A 21,554-nucleotide genomic window follows, 5' to 3' on the forward strand; every position below is an offset into this window, starting at 1 on the left:
TGTTTGACTTGGGCAACGAAGTGAACGATGACCATTCCCCTAAATAGGAGGCGCCCAGGAAGAAGTCCATGGGCTGGGGGTGATGATGTTGGGGGAATGGGGATCATAAGGTACAATTTGCCCCAAGTGATGTTTAAATGGAGGCCTCTGGTGGGCAAGCGGATAGATGGGTCTGGAGCTCAGGAGAGAGGTCTGGGCTGGCGATGTAGATTTTTTTCATCATTAGTATATAAATAGTGGCAGAATATACAGTTTTAATGAAGTCACTTAGGGAAAATTGGTAGAGAGAGAAGAACAGAATCCCAAGGCTACAACTCTGGAAACATCAACAACAACAGGTCAGGAAAAGGAAGTGGCATCTTCATCCAGAGAGATGAGAACAAACGGGGGAGTAGGAAAAAGAAAAAAACAGGAGGAAGGCATTGACAAAAAGCCAGAGGAAGACAGTGTTTCAAGAAGACATCCTCAACAGAGTCAAGTAAGGGAGGGACAAAGAAAAGGGGCAGCTTTGATATTAGGAGACCGTGGGGGAGCTTTGTCCAGCAGAACCCCCCTCCCCCCACCCCCATCCATCATAGATGAGAATAAGTCTACCAAGACATGATCTGCTTGGGGAGGAAAGGTGGCTGATCTCTCAAAGGAGAAAGGCCTTGAGCCTGTTCCTCCATGGGCTTTTATTGGGTTCAACTTGCATAGGAATATAGGTAAAGCTCATCAATCATTGTCAGGCAGTAAGGATCAAACAATAGATAACATTCAAAGAACTAGGAGGGCTTATTCTGCATCAGGGTCAGATAGCTGAAGGGCTAGAAAACTTTGGGAAACAAACTCTTTTCATGCTTGGACCCTTATCAGAAAGCTGAGGACATTCTTAGCAAAGCAGGTTTCCCAGGATTTTATGCATTCTTTCTTAGGCCTGATCACCCAGGGGAATCCACCCTCTCCAGCACAGGGCTGCACCACCCTCTGTCATTGTTTCAGGCTTAAGTCAGGCAGGGGAAGTAAAGCAGCCAAGAGATTAGGAGACTTCTTGCAGACAGAATGAGGACTCAGGCTATGTCAAAGCTGAGGGGTGAGGGTCCATCACCCCCTTTTTCTATAGTCCCCCAAGTCCTTCCCTGAGGGTCCCTTTGAGACTGTGCCTTAGGTAGTCCCTCCCTTGAGGAAACTTACCTGTCATTGGCTAATCAGTCATCTGCCAGGGACCAAGCAGGGTGAAGTGAAGGGGGCAGAGGCAGTGCCCCAGCTGGGAAGATAAGCTTTGTCTCCTTAGTGGCTTATGGTCCCACAGCCTCTCACTCAGCCTTAGCCATGGGGGTTTACAGCTTCTGAAACCAGGCAGGGCGGTTCCCGCCAGGAGGCCAGTGCTCACCTTGGTGGATCAGGAAAGAGGCAGGTGTGGGAAATACCCAGGCAGAGAGAAGGACTACGAAGTTAGGAGGCTGCTGGCATTCACCAGGTCCCCAAGAGCCATCAGTACACACTCCACAGGATGGCTTCAGTCTGTAGGTAACGGGGAACACCTATATGGGACAACTTACTATTATTTTCTTAATGCGATTTTTTTAAATGGAGGTAAAGCTCACACCAGCATAATGCATAGATCTTAACGGTTCAGTTGAAGGAGTTTTGGCAAATATGAAACCATCACCCTAATGAAGATAAAATATCTCACCCTGGCCAGGTGGCTCAGTTGGTTGGAGCGCACATCAAAAAGTTGTGGGTTCGATTCCAGTCCAGGCTCATACGTAGGCTGTGGTTCAATCCCCCATCAGAGCACGCATGGCGGGCAACCGATCAATGTTTGTCTCACATCGATGTTTCTCTTCTCTCCCTCCCTCTCTAAAAATCAATAAATGTATCCTCTGGTGGGGATTAAAAAAAAGTGATTTCCATCACCTTGGGAAGTTCCCTGTGCCCTGTGTCGTAATCACTCTGCACTGTTTATAGACAACTGCGCTCTCATTTCTACCCAATAGACAACTTGAATTATTTACTTTCATGTGAACGGAATATGCAGTAAGTGAATTTGGCATCCTTGGCTTTTTCGTTCAGCACAGTGTTTCTGATATTTGTGCTTGCTGCGCGGGCTAGCGATTCATCCCCTCTTGCTGCTGAATAGCATGGTCATGTGACTGCATCGCACTTTGTTTATCCATTCTTAACTGATGGACATTAGGTTGTTACAAGCTGTCGATTGTAATGAGTAATGTTGCCCAAAACATTCTTGTACAAGCATTTTTGTTGGCATGTATTTTCATTTATTTTAGGCAACCACCTAAGGGGGGAAATGCCGGATCATAGGTATATTTGAACTGTTTTAGAAGCAGTTTTCCAAAGTGATTGGACCATCTACACACACACACCAGTAAGGTGCATATGTAAATGGTCGCTCCACATCCTTGGTCCTTGTCAGGGGGTGTTTTCAATCTTTTAAATTGTAGCCATTCTAATAGGTGTGAAGTGGTGCCTCTTTGAAGATTCAATTTGCACATCTCTAAGGACTAATGGTACTGAACACCTTTTCAGAGGCTACATTTGCTTATCTCCACTTGTTAAGTGCTCAGGATTGTTGCCCATTTTCGTGGATAGATATAGGAAGAGCCTGCTGTTGAGGGAAACTGATATCTATGGCACATTATAAGTTGAGAGCAACTGATGTTTGCCGACACATTCTAAATGGAATAGAACAATAGAACCATTTACGCATTGTCAGTGGAAAAGTGACTGACTGAAATATGGAAAAAAACCTTGCCTATGTGATGTCAGTTAAGTTTAAATTTAAATAACATGTAAAACCAAAATTAAAAGACTTTAAATGGTATAAAATAACTTCAAATTTAAAAACTTTAAACTGTGCCTTATCCCTTGTGTGGAGTACATGGCAAGCGCTTTGAAGGCGGGAGTGTGTCTTCTCCTTTGACTAAGGGGAGTCTTCGCTGTGACAAGGCCAAGAAAACCCAAGCCAGGAGGCAGCTTGCCTGGGATTGAGCCGGGAGCCCGACCAGGACTGTGCGTGCTAATATACTTCTCTGTTTCCGTGTTTAGCAGTAGATGCTGTTAGCCGTACAGAAAATACCGACACGTGGGCTATTTTTGAGACCGTGTGGGCGGGTCCGCATGCCAGAATCACCGTGGGCACTCGACTTCGAGCGCTGGCGTGGGCGTCGTGTTCAGCCCTATCCCTGGCACATTAGTGCTTTTCAGAGCCGCTAAGTCATTTTTGTGCTTTCCTTATTTATTTTTATGCAGATGTCAGCCGCCCATGTCAGACGTCGCTGTGCCAGTTTCTTTGCGGGCGACAGCAGTCTGCGACTTTTCGAAGGTAAACTTCCCAGTGACTGCGATAGACAACTCCCCGGTGTACCTGTGCCTCCCAGGCACACCTGGCTGATTTAGGGCCCTCGGGCAGGCCGATCTCCAAGTAAGAATCCATGGAGCTGGTGTAGACACTGCACTGACGCTTTATTAGAAACTAGTCAAAAAGGGGTAGAGGGCCCAGGCTCCGGGCAGGGCAGGTGGACCACGCCCACGCCGCGCAGAGCGGGACCCGGGCTGGGCTGCGGCCGGGTCCCCGCGGGCGCGTCCCTGGGCCCGCCGCGCACGCGCACTCCCGCGCCGGGTCAGCCGCGCACGCGCGAGCCTCCTCCGGGCGCCAGGAGCCGGCGGCGCGCGTGGCGAATGGAGTGGGTGCTTGCGGAAGCGTTGCTCGCGCAGAGCCAGGACCCGCGGGTCCTGCTCGCGACGCTGTGCCGCGGGGAGGCGTCCGCGGAGCGTGTGGAGAGCCTGCGCTTTCTCCTGCGGCGGCTGGAGGACGAGGCGGCGCGCGGCGGCGGGGACGCGCTCTCGGAGGCGGCGCGCGAGGTCGCCGCCGGGTACCTGGTGCCGCTGATGCGCGGCCTGCGCGCGCGCCCCGCGGGGGCCCCCGACGGCGACCCGCCGGCCCCGCACCGCCGGCGCCTGCTGACGGCGGCGGGCGCGGCCCTCCGTTCGTGCGCGCGCCTCGCGGGGGGCTCGCCGCTGGCGACCGCGCTGGCGGAGGAGGCGCTGCGCGACCTGCTGGCCGCGGGGCCGACCCCCGGCCTGGAGGGGAGCGTCGAGGCGGCCGTGGAGGTGCTGGCGGCCGTGGGGCCCTGCCTGCGGCCCCGCGAGGACGGGCAGCTGCTGGAGCGCGTGGCGCAGGCCGCGCTCTCCCTGGCGCTGGCCGGGGACGGGGAGGCGGCGGCGCTGGCGGCCGGGCGGCTGCTGCCCGCTCTGGGCCAGAGCGGCGGGGCGGTGCTGTGGACCGTGTGGGGCGGGCTGCTGGCGCCGTCGGAGCCGGGCCGCGTGGGCCCGAGTCTGCAGGTGCTGAGCGCCCTGGCCGAATGGCTGCTGCCGGAGCCCGACGAGCGCCAGGCGGGCCCGGACGCGCGGCGCTGCCCGCGGTTCTGGCTGACAGTTCAGGCGGGGCTGGCGCTCGCCGAGGACGCGCTGACGCGCAAGCGCGCGCGCTACCTGCTGCAGCGGGCGGTGGAGGTGTCGGCGGAGCAAGGCGCGGAGTGCATCTGCGAACCCCGGGAAGGAAACGGTACCCGCCTCTCTGACCCCCGGCTCAACCCTGCTTGACTTTCTGGGAGGGAGGCCGCCTGGGCCCGAATACCAGCCCCTCGAGGTCGTCTCTTCCATCCAGGGCGAATTTGGTTGTCCCGTGGCCGAAAACGTGGGTGGGGACCCTCATGTAGCGGGCGTTCTATGAAGTGGCACAAGCCACTGCAGCCCAGACAGAGCATTTCCCAACCGCGACCCAGAGCAGGGGGTGATGCTGCGTCGGTGGAATGACTTGGGAACTGGACCCACGCAGGATTTCACAAAACCGAATGTGCACTCTGTCGTGGTGGCTCCCTTGTGACAGAAAAGAAAGGCCAGCTGCCATCAGCTTGAGGGAAGAGTATTCCCTGGACTGACCGCGTGCGATGAGTCTTGAGTGTTAGAATGCCGTCGCAGAAACGATCGCTTTTTTTGTTGTTTTGAAGTTTCACTTGGTAATTTAGGAGCAGGATTTACTAGCAGTTGTTAAACGTATGGTCCTAAGTCGACCTACTCGGGGCATTTTTGACATTGATTCAGTGGAATGAGTCAGATTTTAAGTATTGTTTTAAGCATTCTGAGCTGTGTTCCCTACACTTCATCCCAGAACAAGAGTAGATGGAATAGCAAGGCCTCCCTCCAACTTGGTGTGTTAACCTGGACTGGTGTGCTCTCTGAAATGCGTGAAAATATACTTCCATTATCTTCAGTCCAGTTTTGAGCTGCCCAAGTCCCAAATAGATTGACTCAAAAATTGTCTCAGTAGCCAATTCCTCCTCTTTCAGCTGTGGCTACCTATTCGTTTACTGCTGGTGAAAGATTTTTGCCTGGCTGAAGTCGTGAGCACATTAAATTTTCACACACGTTTAAAACATTGGATAGTAAATTTTGTTAGCAGCCCATGGGTTGGGGACCATCCATCCCGTGAGAGCCGTCACTGGAGAACATCGTCAGAGTCACCGAAGTTAAAGAGTCACCTAATTTGCAGACCCAGTGTTCTGCAGTGTTAAAGAGAAGCTGTCGCCTTTCCGTATTGCTGTCCACTTCAGGGCACAACCACCTTCCCCCCTTCAGCTGATTGTTTTGGCATTCACCCCTATGTCTTGAAATAATCTAGTTATATCATCAAATCCATTGTCACAGTTACTGATTTTCCTTGAATGGGAGGTCAGCATTCACAGCACTGTGATTATGAAAGTACTGTTCACAGGGGATCGATCTGTGTAGTATATGCACTATGCTGCTCTCCTGCCTGAAAGGTTTTCCTAGAATTACGGCCTTTTAAAATTCGTTGGTTCTCTCCTTATCTCTTACCACCTACCTATTCAGCCCCAGATTCTTTGCTAGTTGGCTACATCTTTGCTGTACAAAATCAGATCATCAGGCATATGGTCAAGTTCCCTGAACGCTCTCCTGGAGTCCTCTTACCTGCTCAGCCCAGTGCACAGCTGGCGTGCTTAGATCTGCCCTCACCATCATCCTGGGGCTTATTCCCTTTACCTGAGCCTGGGGTTGGCGCCGTGTCCTGGAGCTCCTAGCTGCTGCTTTCTTTGGTTTACTCGCTTGCTGCAGTGCCGTGCATTTTCCCTGGGTGCCTGCGCCTGCCCACAGTCTTTCCCAGGAGCCCCTGGGGAGGCCCGAGGGGAAGAGTGGGTGAATGGTCTGGACTCCCCGGGGATTCGCAGGTTTCTAACTCATGCTAGCCCACACCTGGCCTTTAAAGACTTGTCAAAATGTCATTCTTAAAAAAAACTGCTGTTTTGGTTGCCACCTTTTCCTCTTGGGTTCAGCTACAGGTGGGACAGTTTGTGTGTCCCGTCTGTTCTTGGGGAAGCTTTCTGCCCTTCTGCCCTGCCTTGTGACTGGAGCTCTCAGGAGTTTGGGATACTCTAGACTCTCCAGCTCTTTCTCTTTGTCAGAACGGCGGTAATGTTCTCTGGGGGTTGTCTGCATCCTTGGTGGAAGCCGGGACCAAGCAGCCTAGGGGCCTCTATTTTGACCTCCCATTTGATTGCTGGTTCGATTGGGGGTAGGATTCTGGCTTGGAAAACATTTTCACCCAAAATGTTAAAGGCATTGACCTGCTGTCCCAGAAGACAGAACATTCATGGTTGCTGTTGCAGAGTCTGAGACCACTCTGAATTGCGTTTATTGATGTGTGATCCGTTTCTCCCCCTTGGCAGTGTGGAGGTCTGTCCCCGGTGTGCTGCAGGCTCCCGGGCTGTGTTCATTCCCGGGCGGGGCACTTGCTGCACCTGCCCTCCTGGGAAATCGTGTCCTTCACTTTGGGGAATTTTTCTTGAATTATCTTGATTTTCCTCCCTTTTGACTTCCTGTGCTGTTAGGATTTTGAATCTGCTGGACTGGTCATCAAAAGCAGGTCTTTTTTCTTATTTTATATATGTTTTATATTTATATATGTTTATATATATATTTTTTGTTGTTGTTGTTCTACTTCCTGGGTGACTTCCTCAACTTCATTTCCAGTTCTTTCTCTGAGTTTTTTGGTTTTGTTATCAAAGTTTTATTGTCATGAGATTTTTTGTTCTTGGAATGTCCTTTTCAATAGTGTCCTGTTCTTCCAACATTTCTGCACTCTCCTCTCTTACCGCCCTTCGAGATGTTAGTGAAAGGTGTTTTTTTTTAGGTTTTCTTTTTCCTGCACGATTTTGTTTCCTCCAAGTCTCCTTTTGTGTATTTGTTTCGGTCTCCATCTTTAACGTCGGGGTTTCCCCAGGTGGCCTGGTGATCGACCCTTAGATGCCCATTTATATGTATGAATCAGGAATCGACAGTCTGGCTCAAAGCTCGAAGCTCATGAGTGGTGCTTGTGGACTGTGACATCTCTGTCAGGTGCTCGCTGATGTTTGTATTTTCAGGTCTTCTCTCCGGGGCTGGCCAGACTCCCCGGGGGCCTCCCAGCCTCCCGCTGGGCAGTGCCCACCTGGTCAGCAGTCTGGGACGTGTGGGGCTGTGATGGGGCTGGGGCAGGTGGGAGGGGCTCTTGGCACCCAGGGTGCCTACCTGTTCACCTGATCCCGGTTTTCCCAGGGCACTCACTCTGACCTCAGCTGTGTCCAGCACATCCCAATTCAGAGGCCACTATTTTACTTTCTCCAGAGACTAGATTCCAGTCTCCTGTTCAGGCAAAAAAGCGCAGGAAAGGGACCTGGGACCTTTTCCTTAGACACAGTGAGGAAATCCTCTTCAGTTTAGCTTTGCTTTCAACTCCACTTACAGAAGTAACTGTGTGTCACCTCCTTAGGTCTCAGGTGATTTTATAAATCGAAATTTTCTTGGCTTTCCTTCTGCCAACTTAATACTTAATTTTCATGAGTCTGCTTGGTTTTCTCTCTTCTACTGGGCTTTTGCCGTTGAAGAATCTTTTGCTGATACAGTGAGGTTCTCAGGGAGACAAAGTAGAGTTTGCGTTAGTGTCATTCTTACCCAGAAATATTAAGTAAATATTTCTAAAACAGTTCTCTTAATATATATAAAAAAATAAAAATCTCCTTTTGAGATTCTTGTTCTCTGAAGCCTGCTATCTAGGCCTGAATCTGTGGCCCCCTCCTACTTAGAGGAGACAGCATTTGGGAATAGTGGCCTCACTTGAAGAACTACTATTGGTAAGAAACTCATGAAGTTTGCCAACTAATTTTCTTTTTAAAATTATAACAGGCCCAAGTCTGTTCTGGTGGTCTGAGAAGAAAAAAGACGAACTTCTGAAGTTTTGGGAAAACTATATTTTAATTCTGGAAACTCTAGAAGGAAACCAGGTACGTGTTTTCATATTTTAACAAGTCCCACGTGGGTCCAGCTTTTATTTTTTGAAACATCCTGTAAAAGCAGTACAAAAAGACCAACTTGGAGAAAGCAGAAAAGAACACAAGTGTACTTTGTTTTCTGGCAAAAATGCAAATTTGAGATTGAATGTAAACCCAGGAAGTTAAAAGATTACTTTTAATTGACTGAAGTTATTCAGAGAATTTAGTCTTATTTGATTCTCTCTTGACATTTACTTCTGAAGGGTTAGTTTCTCCACATTATGAATAACCTCCAAAGAAATACACACAGGAAAATTTCACTTAAAGCATTGCTGAGGCAAATTGTTATTAAGTAAATACTTCCCCTTTAATTTTGTAGGCTTTCTTTTCTCTTTTCACATTGTTACATCCGTGCAAACCTAGGCCTGAGAATGGAAACTTGAACAATCATTTTCAGTTGACTTTGAACGAGTCTTTGTAGAGTCGTGGCATTTTCGAGTTGAGAGGAATCTCCTACGGGACTTAATCTACTGCAGTGATTCTCGAACTTGAACATTCATTTAAATCACCCAGGTGGCTCGTTAAGGTACAAGTTCCTGGGTCCCGTCCCCAGAGCGCCTGATTCAGCGGGTCTGAGGTGGCGCCTCTGAACTGGAGTATTTTACACGGTCCCAGGAGATGCCTGTGCTGCTGCCCCGGGGTCCATGCTGGGGAACCCTGGTCTAGGGGTTCCCAGCCTGTAAGCTGCCGACCACTAGGGAGCCAGCCAGCTGGGGAGTCACAGCGGTGTCCGTTCAGATGTGCATTGTGTATGGACTAAAATAAAGAATTACGTATGTTAAAATATGTGTGTGTATACGTGTATGTGTACACACAAACACACACATATAAATAAAATTGTAGAGATGAGGAGTTAAGAAAAAAGCATTTCTAAATTCCTAGATCTGTAAGACCCCCGCTGTTCATGTAGGAACTCTGATTCCCCTGTATTTGGAAGGATATATAAATTAGACTGGTACCTGCAACATAGTCTAGTATAAAGAACATTGAACTCTGAAGGGGCTCTACCTCTAAATGTGTGCCTCGGAGCAGCTGTAGTGACAAGAGAATGTGCTTCAGTATTTCCTCCTCTTCGTAACAGTCTAGTGTGACCAGCCCCGTTTCCCAGGACGGTCGAGGGTTTCCTGATGCTGTGTGACGGTCACTATGGAAATGTAACAGTGCCACTGTTTTCCAGGTTATAATCATCAGCTTCCTCACACTCTCATGTGCTGGGATTTGTGTTACGTACAAGCGGGAGGACTCAGGCACCTTCTGCTGATGTTTTACATGGGGGTGGGAAACAGAAGGCCTGCTGTTGTATAAATAGATGAAAATTCCCCTGAGTTTTTAAAGATGATCCTTCATTTCACATGTCATTTTGCTTTTGTTTTCAGATACATGTTATAAAGCCCGTTTTACCAAAGCTAAACAATCTGTTTGAATATTCAGTGTCAGAGGAAAACGGTAATGGTTACTTTTAGTTTGATTCTTTTTAATAACATTTGTAGTTTTTTTCCCTCTGATTTTATGACTAACTCTTACTCATGATAGAGACTTGGGAGAAACCATAGAAGTGTGAAGAATAGGATCCGCTATTAACATTCCAGGACACACCTTCTGCACTGATTGTAACGCTTCTTTCGCACGTAGCAGGATACCCAAGTGCATTTACACACGGCCCTTAGGTGGTCTCGAGAACACGACGTTGAAGGGCTGCGGGGTTCTCTGTGATTGAGAGGTTTAGGCAGTTTTCCAAACTTCTGATTACGGAAAATTCCAAACATTGACAGAAGGGGAAGGTGAACCCGGTCACTGAGTCTCAGCGGGGACCAGCGGGGCCAGCCCGTGTCTCTCGTCCCACGCGGCCTCTCCCGGCCCCTCCCTCCACGCGTCTGGAAGCACACCCCTAGACAGCACGTCGCTGATTCTGTGGTTTGTCAGCGTACGTTCTTGAGAGATAAGGACTCTTTGGTAATGTTTTAATGATGGGATAGTCTACGTTTTTAAAATTAGCTCTTCAGTATTGTATATTTTAACTGCTTTCCATTCTTATTTTCTTAATATACCTGTTTCATTGTTAGAGTTACTTTTTGGGGGTTTCAGTTCTGTATCTTGGACTTCTTCGGAAGAGGAAATTACAACATACAGTTTTAAATAGGGTTTTAAGCCTTTAATCAGTACTGTACCGTGAGAGCTTTCTAGGAGAAATAAAACAAAGCTGGAGCCTCCTACAATTATTTTATGGAATTAGGTGTAGATTAATGAAACAGCGAAATGCCAGCTAACAGTGTTTTACATTCATACGAATGATAAAACCCTGCCTTATTGTGTTTACACAGGAATTAACCCATATGAAGGGTTTTAGCGCCTCCTCTAGAAAATTACAATTGTAGTGGTTTAACCCCTTAGGGTTAAATTGACCCCTTAGGGTTAATTTTATTAGCTTTATTCAGCGGATTGCTGTGGTGGTTTTCTGAGACACTGGGATTTTTCACAGACCATAAGAATCTATTATCCCACCTGGGGCTCGATTTTAATTGAACCCTGTTGCACCTTCACTAGGCGTCTACTATTAACGTGGTTCTGTTATTACTACATTTAGCCCATAGCGCTTGGCAAACAAAGTCAAGTAGCAGTGACAGGTTTTGAAAAATTACCACCGTCAAAACGCCCAAGCAAGTATCTTGGTGTAAATTGCAAATAATGGGGCAATTTATTTATAGAATGCCATGAATTAAAAATGCTGAATTGTTTTCTAATAAAATATATATTTGAAGAGTTAAAAATATCTCTGAGTTGCATATTTATCCCATTCCTACCCCCACTCAATTAGATATTTACTTAATAGATACTTAGTATCCAGTTTATGCTAAGCACTAGGATAAAGTGGTGAGTCAGATGCCCTATTTTCACTTGAGTTTTGTGTTTTCCATGAAAAAATAATTCTGATGATAAGTTCTATGCGTGCAGCAAACCAGGGGCCACGGTGGAACGTGCAGTGAGTGGGGACTCACCTTGGAGAGGCAGGCAGGCGGGGAAGGCCGAGGCGCGGGGTGCAGGGCTCAGCGCCGGGTGCAGAAGCCTGGAGGCGGGACAGCTCAGTGAGGGGAGACGGCAGGCCCTGTGCACAGGGTGGTGGTGGACGTGGGGCGGAGGGTGGCGTGGTTGTGCTGCTCAGCTCATCCTCATTCAGATTTTATTCTGAGACCTGTGAGAAGCCATTCACGGGTTGCAAGCAGAGGAGTGACGGTTTCAGATTTCTAAATGAAAATTGGATTGAGTTAGGCAGGGGAGAGAAGCATTGGCTGGCATCACCCCAAATCTAAAGTTCCGACCCGCATACAGGGGTCGTATTTAGTTTCCGTGCGCGCAGCAGCGGTGACGTTTGCCTGCCGTCCCGCTAACTGAAGCCACCTGAAGATGGAACACTGGCGGATACGGCGCTGTGCTCACCCAGTTACGAAGCGCCCTTGGATGGGATGAAACACAGACTCCCCGTGTAGTGTTGCGGCGACATTAATGTGCTGTGTGTGTGTGTGTGTTTATGACCATACAGTCCACCCGGAGCAGCAGAATGTGGGGGACCAGTGTCAGCCCGAGATGTTCCCCACGGGTCGGTGGCTCCTGCACCCGTCCTGGCACTTGTGCATTTACAAAAGGATGTTTGAAAGTGAAAACAAAATCCTGACCAAGGAAGGCGTGACCCATTTTTTGGAGCTCTATGACACGAAGGGGCTTCCGTTTTCAGCAGAATTTTCTGAGGTAACGGCAGTGTGTCCTTCCCTTGTTCCCCGTGTCCAGAGAAGGGGGCGAAGGCCTTTTGTTGCGTTTATGTGATCTTCGAACAATACACTAGGCCTCAGAGCAGCAAGGAACATCTTATAGATATGCGAACACCTAGCGTCTATACTGCCGTTTGTGAGAAACCACACAAAGCAGAGACTGAGAACCACAGCTGTGATTTTAAGTCTTGTGTTAGGGGCCGTATGCGTCACGTGACCACCAGTGATTTCCCTCCCGTTTGGAGGTGAGCTAAGTGAGCTTCCCCAGCTGTCTGAGGACAGGCTATGGTGGCTCTATTTATAGTATAAGGAGAACAGTTTATTATCTGCTGTCACTTCCTCTGAAACCTCAAGCACTCGTCTGGTGTACGGTAATACACGTTCGCCAGGGACAGTGCCCCGTCCCCCTCCCGGCCCAGTTCTCCCCAGCGTGCTGCAGTGTTGCTCCGGCCTGGTTCCCCCGTTCCGCGAGCTTCCCTGCCCTCCTGGTGAGCTTGCTGCTTTGACCAAAGTCTAGGAGTGTTTTTGAAGCTGTGCCTCTGTTTTCCAGGCATAGGAGCTTACATTTTCTCTTGGGTATCTTTCTGACTTTTCTTTGTTCCTACCTTTATTTCTACCATGTGTTTCTTCTTTGGGTCCTTTCTTCCTTCTCGATCCAACACGAACTCTCTGTTTTATACATTTTTATCGGGTGAGAAAATTCTGTACCTATTTATCATTCTGGTGGACTTGAGGGACCCTCCCAGACCGTCTGTCATTAATTAACCCTAAGAGGTCAGCTGTGCTTGTCACAGCTGACCCACAACCCTGTGGTAGGAGGTGCAGTTAAGGCACCCAGGCTTCAAAATTACAATGACGACTCAACTTCAAATACTTTTTTTTTTTTTTTTAGTTTATCATCGGACCGTTAATGGATGCACTTTCAGAGAGCGCTCTATATAGCAGGTAAACAAACGTGATGTTACTTAGTAGCAATGCAGTAATATTTATTTGATATATACATTTAACATGTTTATAAAAAGTGACCAGACTATTTAATGCATTTGGTCATAATATGTGTTGTGTGATAGACATTCAACTTTTTCCATCGCATCTTCTCTTCTGTGTTTATTCTTCTTCTTGCCTTTCTTGTACTGAGTGTGTCTTCTTTTTTTGTCATTTCCTTTTCCACCTGAGCCCTCCATTCCTGGGCTTTGGAGTGTACGTCTTACATAGATAGCTTCCTTTCTCCCCCTTCTCTCTGCCCTCTTGGAAATTGTAGTGACTTGGGCTAAACAACACTTTAAATGTTTTTCCCGTTTTCTTTTCACTTTTTATTGTGACTTACGGGAGAGCTGGGAGAACAGCACAAAGACTCCCCCCTTGCCTTTCACCCACATTCGCACACATTGGCGTTTCACCACATCCGCTCAGTCCTCGCCTCTTCCTGTGTGCGCACCTGCCTCCCACCCGGTCTGCTGAGCAGGCTCGATCTGGGCCTGTCCCAGTGTCCGTCTGTGTCTCCATCCACCTGAACCGGGCACCGTGGGTTCACACCCATGCACCCAGGTCCGTCCAGCACCACAGCATCCGCTCCCACTCCCCGCCCCCTGCTCCCCGACGGAGGCAGCGGTGGCCACTGTCTGCCACCTTTGTCCTCTGAAAAGGTTGACGCCGTGAGGAGTCTGTCAGTGTGGTGCCTTCTCCTTGTTTATTGAGCCCTCTCTCTCCTCTGGAATTATCACTTAAAAAATTTCCTTTGCTTTTGAAATCATGTTGTCTTTCTAACTTTGACCAAGTTTACACTTGCAAGACCTCTGTTTGGCATACCTCGAAACAGGAAAACACCTCCCACCGTCAGTTTCTCTGCAAGGCTTACGTTAGTCTGTGCTAAGTTGTATTAGTATTTAGTCTCATTTGATAACTATTGAAGGAGTATAGCAGTGCTTGACCTGCCAATTATTTTTAGCTTGGAAGTAGCGCATTGCTATTGAACAGCTTTCTGAAGCGTCTTAGACAGCTGGAGAGCAGTAAATCCAACTCGGCTCTCGCTGAGGGAGCTGTCAGACATCTGTTATGAAACGCCTTCTGCTTCCTAGCACTCGAATGTGTTCAACTAATAGATAACGTTCTGGAAGAACCATATAGCAGGAAAAAGTGACTTCAGTAGATGTTAATTAAATGTCTTGCAAAAGTAACTAATTACTAATATGTCTTTCTATGAATGTTTTTCTTTTATTTACCAACTAGAGGTTTAAAAGCATTGGATTATACATAGGAAATAAGTAAATGTAATTTTAAATGACCGTTTTTAAGCTTGTTAAGGAATGATTCTCCTTGGCAAGATTCATGGACCTGTGTCGGGGGAAGTGTTACAGAAAGGAAATCCATGCTACTTAGCATGTTACTGACTCATTTCCGTTTTCCTAGAAGATCCTGGTGTGTTTGGAGTCGGAAGGATCCTCAGTATTTCACTAATATTTGAGAAATAAAAAGTAGGTTCAGAAATAGCAGATGGTCTGACCGTTCTAATGTTGCAAGCATGTGGGGCCGTAGTCCGTTTAGTTCCAGTGTGCCGATTTGTAAAGGGATTTTGAATACTTGTCTTTTCCCTCCTTGTCTCCAGGTCCCCAGGACAGCTGATGGGAAGCGGTTCTCCACTGGGATTGAAATTACAGAGGTTTCTAGTCACCTACGTTTCTCTTCTTCCAGAAGAACTAAAGAGTATGTGCGGTGAAGACTTCTAAAAAAAATTGATCGGCTTTAAAACTGTATTTCAGTATATTGGTGATAAGCACCACCCCTTGGCCCTTACACTCAGTGTTGTCAGTGCAGTCTCCTTCCCGGGATGTGCAAACCGTCAGGCTCATGCACGCATGCACTGTCACTGCGCACACCTTCGTAGGCGGCTCATCACCCGTGTTGGCGTGAGCGCGTGGAAGGAATTTCAGAGCGTGCGCTGCAGTGCACCGTCTTTCCTGGTTGTTCATATTGACCTTCGGACGTCAGGAAAGCCGGGGGGAGGAAGGAGGCACCTGGGCTCAGGAGGAAGTTGGGAACAGAATAGCCGTAGTGGTGCAGCAGGAGGATAGAAAGAGAACCACACTTGCTTTCGTAAGGCCGGTGTCCCAGGCGTGCACTCCAGAACTGAAAGCTTTGTTCATGCAAGAATAGGCATGTGAATATTCACACGGTGGCGTTACCCACAACCCAAACGTCTGCCCGGCAGTAGCAACATGTGGCTGAGATGGTGGCGGTCAGGGCCCCCTAGGATTGCGTGCCTGGTGTGTGTTTGTGGCCAGTGCCAGGCACATAGTAGGCACTTGTAAATATGTTGAGTGAATTTGAAATGGAAGCCTGGCCATTGCCATCTTCCTGTGTCACAAGCGAGGTGTTTGGCAAAAAGTGGGAACTTCATTCGTCCCGCAGAAGAGAGGCAGGTACAATCAAATGTTCGCTCAGTTTTTACTTAGTCGTTTTTTCAGTCAGTGATTTCCGGTCACTGTCGTAAGTACATCTGGTTTTGTGCCAGGTACTTTGGAAGATATGAATACACGTGATACCCTTTCAGGAGCTTCCGAGGATTCCTTGGAGGTCATTCCACAGTGGCAATCGGAGGAAACAGCCCCTTCACTAACTGCATGACTTGAGGGTCCTTAAAAGTCACATGTTAGCAGAGAAGGAGGAATGGAGCATCATCCCTCTGTGTTTCAAAATGGAAAAGTAAATTACAGTGATTAGGTCCAGGGTAGGTAGGAAGTAGCTTATGGGAAAAATTTATTACCATTATTTGCAGGTACCAGCAGCCAGCTACCATCAGTATTTCTTACCTTGTTTTTCTTTAACAGCCCCTACAGAAGAATGGCTTCTAACAATAAAAATATTAATCTTTCACCTCCTTAAAAATATATATATAGCTTCGTGGTTATTAGAATCTCTACAACAGATCAGAATATGTACTTGTCTTGCTAAGTAGGAATAAAATTAAAATAACATTGATTTTTTTCAATAGCTTTATTGAGATGCAGTTCACATACCCTGCAATTCACCCTTTTACAGTGTTTATTGATTTTTAGTTTGTTCACAAATCCAGGATATTTCAATCAGCCGCAGAGAAACCCCAGACCCAGCAACCGCTTCCCGTCCTCCCTCCTCCAGCCCCTGGCAGGCGCGCCTGTACTTCCTGTCTGTGGGTTTGCCTGAACGCTGTGGGTAGACGGGCCCGTGGAACGTGTGGCCTTTTGTTCTGTGCCTGGCTTCTTTCACTTAGCTTGATGTTTCAAGATTGACCTCTGTTATGGCGCCCGTCAGTCTGTTTCATTCCTTTTTGTGGCTGAGCAGGGTTCCCTTGCACGGATCATTCTCATTGATCCAGGCATCAGCTGGTAGACCTTTGGACTGTTTCCTCTTTCAGCCACTGTGAATAACGCTGCTATGGACGTTCACATGCATGTTCTTAAGTGGACACGTGCTTCCCACTCTCTCGAGTACGTGCCTCGGGGCGGGATGGGCGGCACGTCAGAGGAGCCAGCGGGCGGTCGGGCGCACCGGCCCGAGTGTTAGGCTCCCAGCGGCAGTTCCCCACCGCCCGGTCGCCCTGGCCGTTGCCTGTCATCCAATGATCGCTGTCTCAGTGGGCGTGGGGTTCATCTCATCACAGTTTTTGCTTCGAACTTCCTACCTAATGACTGATGGTGGGGAGCATGTTGTCATGTGGGGCGGCAGCAATGACATTGGAGAACTCTTTCTTTCAGGTAGTTTCTTGTTGAAATTTATTCAGAAGATGACCAGTAGACACTGGTGTGCTGTTCCCATTTTGTTTCTGTCTAAGGCTCTGGCCAGTGTCCCAAGATGTAAAGCCCTGGGTCTGGACGGGCTTCTTGCTCTCAGGTAATTTAACCTGTGTGTGATTTTTTGGCATAAATTTCCATCCACCGGTTTTGTTTTCCCCTATGATTTTCTATAGTGAATGGTTATAGTTAATATTGGCATTGGGGTTTTTGAGCTTGCAAGAAAAAAGTAAATTAAAAAATCTATCCATACAGTTGAACTTACTTTGTTTTATGAATCCCTAATTTAAATACGTGCCACCGTACATGCCGTTGACCCTTGACCACTTTAAAATAAGGCAGTAAGTTTTTTAAATACGTCGATATGTAGGAAACGAGAGATGAAATATCAAACCGAAATATTGATTCCTAAATATTTTTTTAAATGTAAAATTATCTTCATTTATCGTCTCAGTAGTTTTAAAAAAGATTCGTCTCGTGTTAAAATTGAGCTTTATGAGAGACCTTAGTGGAAAGGAAAGCCGTGAAATTCTCCCGGCAGTGACTCTCTGCGTTAGTCATGGTGGATACTGGCCACAGCCGGTCAGTCGTTCCCGCTGCCAGGACCGTCTGTGGGAACTGTGCCGTCTGCCCGCAGGGACGTTCTGCAGTGCACCGTGGCCACGCACCAGGTGCTGCTGAGGGGTGCGGCGCAGGGCTATCTCCTCCAGGCAGCCATGAGCTTGCTTCACGTGGTGAGTGCATCTTCTTTCCTGGAGCTTCTCCGCTCTGTGCAGCGGGCCTGCGCACAAAATTAACACAGTAGCAGCCCTGCGATGCTAATTCGAGACTGCCAACCTCCAGGGAGTAGAAGACCTGGCTGGCTCTCTTAAGGCACTTTGGTAGCTTTGAAAAGTAAGAATCACTTTTGACTTATGTAATGAGTAATTTCTTACAGAATGTTTTGTTTTTGCTTTTAGATTGTGACCATCTTGTCTCTAAGTAGTTACCTTGATTTGAAGGAAAATAGATTTATAAAATAATCTTTTATATAATGTGTTGTTTGTAATCAATATCTTCATTTTAAAAGTTAAATAATGTTTTCTTTTTAAAAAGTAGCTTTCTTTAGATTGCACTAAATTACACTTTAAATAGTATACTAGAAAATTTTAAAATGAGTAATTAAAAAAAAAACCCTCCCTCACCCCACCCCAGGAAAAAGTGTCACTCTCCGACATCTCAGCTTTTCTCCTGTCGCTGAGACGAGAGGAGTCCTTAAGGCGAGGGACATCGCTGTGGACAGAGGTGAGATTGAAAACAATTGGATGAGAAGGTCTTTGAAATCTTTATCAAATTTTTTCTAATTGAATTCATCACTAGCCATTTACGCAAAATACAACGATTGCTTTGTTATCTATCAACAGAGCTTTAAAAATATGGTACATCTGCTTTGAGCGGAACTAACTGATAATGCAGCTAGGAGCTCACAGAGAGGCAGGGGACAGGAAGGCTGGGAGGGAGGCAGACCTGCTGGAGGGGAGGTGGTGCTGGAGGGCAGAGCTGGGGCCCGGATGAACAGAGCAGGGATGATGCAAGAGCAGTGAGTAACACGAGCCCCTCTCTCTCTTCTCAGTAGCACTTCCATCTGCCCAGTTCCTGCCCGAGCCTGACGTCTCGGTACTTCGTAGGTCTTCTGACTTTATGCTTCTAATTCACCTGGAGACCCTGAGTGTCGGTCAGGGTCTCCCCGGCTGCTCTGCAGCGCCCCCTCCCTCCTCCTCTTTGTTTGTAGTCAGGGGACTCAGTTCCTACTACTGGTCTCAGCTCGTACCCGTCCTGTGCCCGGTTGCCTTCCAGTCTGCGTTCCCTACCGGTCGTGTGTTTTGTTAGTACAGGACCCGTTTATTTTTTCAGCTTTGTACTTCTCCAGTGCTCAAGGCCAGGGATGTGATGACCTCTTTTAGAAGGTAGGTCTGGCTCTGTCTGCCTAGAGAGAAGCCAGAGAAATCAGCTCGGCCTGTGTTAAAATAATTCAGGCATAAAATAAAGAGAGCATAGAATAGGGTAATTGCAGAAGGAATGAAGAGAGGCAAATTGGGGCCTTAAAGAATTAGAATTTTGTCTTATGTTCTTGGTCACGATGCATATAATTATGTGGAATCTGAAAAACACAGAACAATTAAAGAAAACAGTCACCTGTAGTACCCACATATTTTTTGCTTTAATTCTTAATTTTTGAATACATATATATTTTCACTCTTGCTCTCTCACTATATATATATATTTAAAATGACATATTAGTATATATGATATTTCTTGTCATGATATTTTTTAACAAAATTAAAATTACTCTTTTGAATTTTGCTTTTCATCCTTACATATATGTGAGCATTTTAACATGTTGCTAATTAATTCTCCCATATGTGATATTTAAAAGTTCAGTTGACTAAATGTTTTGGAATTTATTTAATCAGTTCCTTCTGCTCGACTTTTATTTCAAAATTTATTTCATCTATAGATATTCCACTATGTACTGCTAATTATTTTTAAAAATTGATGTACTTTGTTTTTTAGTACAGTTTTAGGTTTGCACAAAAATTGAACAGAAAGTATAGAGACTTCTCATAACCCTCTTACGCCTCCCCTCGGCCCCCACATTTGCCCCAATTACTCCCACCTTGCATTAGCAAGATACATTTGTTCCAGTAGAAATGTTGTTATTAACTGATGTCCACAGTTTACGTTAGGGTTCACTCTGTGTTGTGCATTCTGCGGGCTCTGGCAAACGTGTCACTACATGTATCCGCTGCTACAGTACCACACCAAATAGTGTCACTAAAATCCCTCTGTGCTCAGCCTGCTCTTCCCTCCCTTCTCCCCCACCCCCACCTGCCTCTATAGTTTTGTATTTTCCACACTGTCGTATAGTTGCCGTCCTGCATTGTGAAGCCTTTTCAGATCGGCTTTCTTTAATGCACCTTAAAGTTCTTCCTTGTCTTTTCACGGCTGGATAGTTTGTTTCTTTTTATCACTGAATAATACTCCATTTTCTGATGTACCACAGTTTATTTACCCATTCACCTATGGAAGCATACCTTGGCTGCTCCTCAGTTCTGGCAATTATGAATAAAGCTGCTATAAACATTCATATGAAGGTTTTTGTGTGGACATAACTTTGCAACTCATTTGAATAAATACCAAGGAGCACAGTTGCTGGACTGTGTGGTAAGAGAATGTTTAGTTTTGTGAGAGACCGCCAAACTCGCTTCCAAAGTGGCCGTTCTTTTTGCATTCCCACCGTCAACGAATGCAAAACATCCTCACCAACACGTGGTGCTGTCGGTGTTTTGGATTTTTGCTGTTCCATTAGGTGTGTAGCGGTAGCTCACTGTTGTTTTCCTTAGCAGTTGTGTAACGACATACGACACTGAGCATCTTGCCGTGTGCTGTCGCCATCTGTATGCTCTACGTTCTCTGTGAAGTGTCTTTAGATCTCTTGCCCGTGTTTCAATTGGATTATTTGTTTTCTTACTAAGTTTTAAGAATTAATGTTGGCTACCAGTCCTTTGTCAGATGTGTCTCATGCAAACATTTTCTCTTGGTCTTTGGCGTGTCTTCTCCTTCTCTTGACAGTGTCCAGATAGACTCTCGTGACCTGTATTTTAGTGGGAAATCAAGGGAACCTGTGTACCTGGGACTGCCAGGTAGATGCCATTTAAACCATAAGTCCGACATGACTCTTTGAAGGGAAATACTCTGAATTTTGTGACAGCTTTGATAGAGGGAAAGAATCAAATATGAATTTGAGTTTACTTCAGTAATTTTGTTATAATAGGATTGTGCTTGTGGAAATGCAAAATTTGGAAAACCACAAATTTTAGAGCAATAATTAAGGAACTTAGACTGGTCAGTTTGAGTGGAATATAAAGAAAAAGTACGTCCTGTGGAAAGAGACACTAGCTGGTCCCAGTGCGGACAGGTTGCATTTTAGGCCATCTGCGTGGTAAAGGCCTGCACACAGCACCGTCCTTCAGTGCTGAGCTGCTTGTCATTGGTCCATGTGGGTGTCGGTTTCAGTCCTGACTGGTTTATTCATTCATCAAGTGGTGTAGTATTTTTCATCATTATTTTGTCTCCTTACATGTAATTTTGAGTTATTTTAATGGAGGCAAAAATATTAAAAAAAATTCTTACCTTTTAGAAAGACATAATTATTTACTTCATATTTAAATTCATGTATAAATTTGCACATTAAGATATATTGTAAAAAGAACGTTAAGAACATAGATTTCAAAACAAAATTCACAATTACATGTAATCGAAGATTAATTCTTTGCAACTTAGTTTTGCAAGTCTCCTAAAAGATGTTATGGAGAAGAGCTAGGGCAGAATTTCTCTTTTAAATTAATATATTTTAAAATACATATGTGATAGAAAATAAACTTGTGACGAGGTGGGAACTTTAGTTATAACATATCTCAAATTCTGCATTCTCTCAAAAGTAGACATTCTTGTTTTAGTATGTGAAGCTAGAATGAATTTTAATTTAAGGTTATAATTTGCTTTACATAATGTGTTACTTTGCACAGAGATGTTCTTATCACAATGTGCATTTTATGTTGGGTACTTTAAAAGTTCTTGCCTGTTAATGA

General features: G+C 46.4%; 1 protein-coding gene across 5 annotated transcripts in view; it reads left to right on the plus strand.

Moving 5' to 3' along the window:
• Positions 1–3,601: 3,601 nt before the first annotated feature.
• Positions 3,602–21,554, plus strand: part of TARBP1 (tRNA guanosine 2 -O-methyltransferase TARBP1) — a 56,995-nt gene continuing 39,042 nt past the window's right edge. For 3 of the 5 annotated variants that reach the window (XM_053912416.1, XM_053912415.1, XM_053912417.1), the window contains exons 1-9: positions 3,604–4,567; positions 8,245–8,342; positions 9,767–9,836; positions 11,929–12,134; positions 13,047–13,099; positions 14,760–14,857; positions 16,888–17,023; positions 17,561–17,657; positions 18,118–18,207. In XM_053912416.1, coding sequence (XP_053768391.1) covers positions 3,682–4,567; positions 8,245–8,342; positions 9,767–9,836; positions 11,929–12,134; positions 13,047–13,099; positions 14,760–14,857; positions 16,888–17,023; positions 17,561–17,657; positions 18,118–18,207 — 1,734 coding nt within the window. In that variant the 5' untranslated portion in view covers positions 3,604–3,681. Of the gene's footprint in view, positions 4,568–8,244; positions 8,343–9,766; positions 9,837–11,928; positions 12,135–13,046; positions 13,100–14,759; positions 14,858–16,887; positions 17,024–17,560; positions 17,658–18,117; positions 18,208–21,554 lie in introns of all 5 variants that reach the window. The other 2 variants (XR_008425270.1, XM_045196359.3) reach the window with 2 other exon arrangements.

The sequence above is a fragment of the Desmodus rotundus genome, chromosome 10 (genome assembly GCF_022682495.2).
Source record: "Desmodus rotundus isolate HL8 chromosome 10, HLdesRot8A.1, whole genome shotgun sequence".
NCBI lineage: Eukaryota > Metazoa > Chordata > Mammalia > Chiroptera > Phyllostomidae > Desmodus > Desmodus rotundus.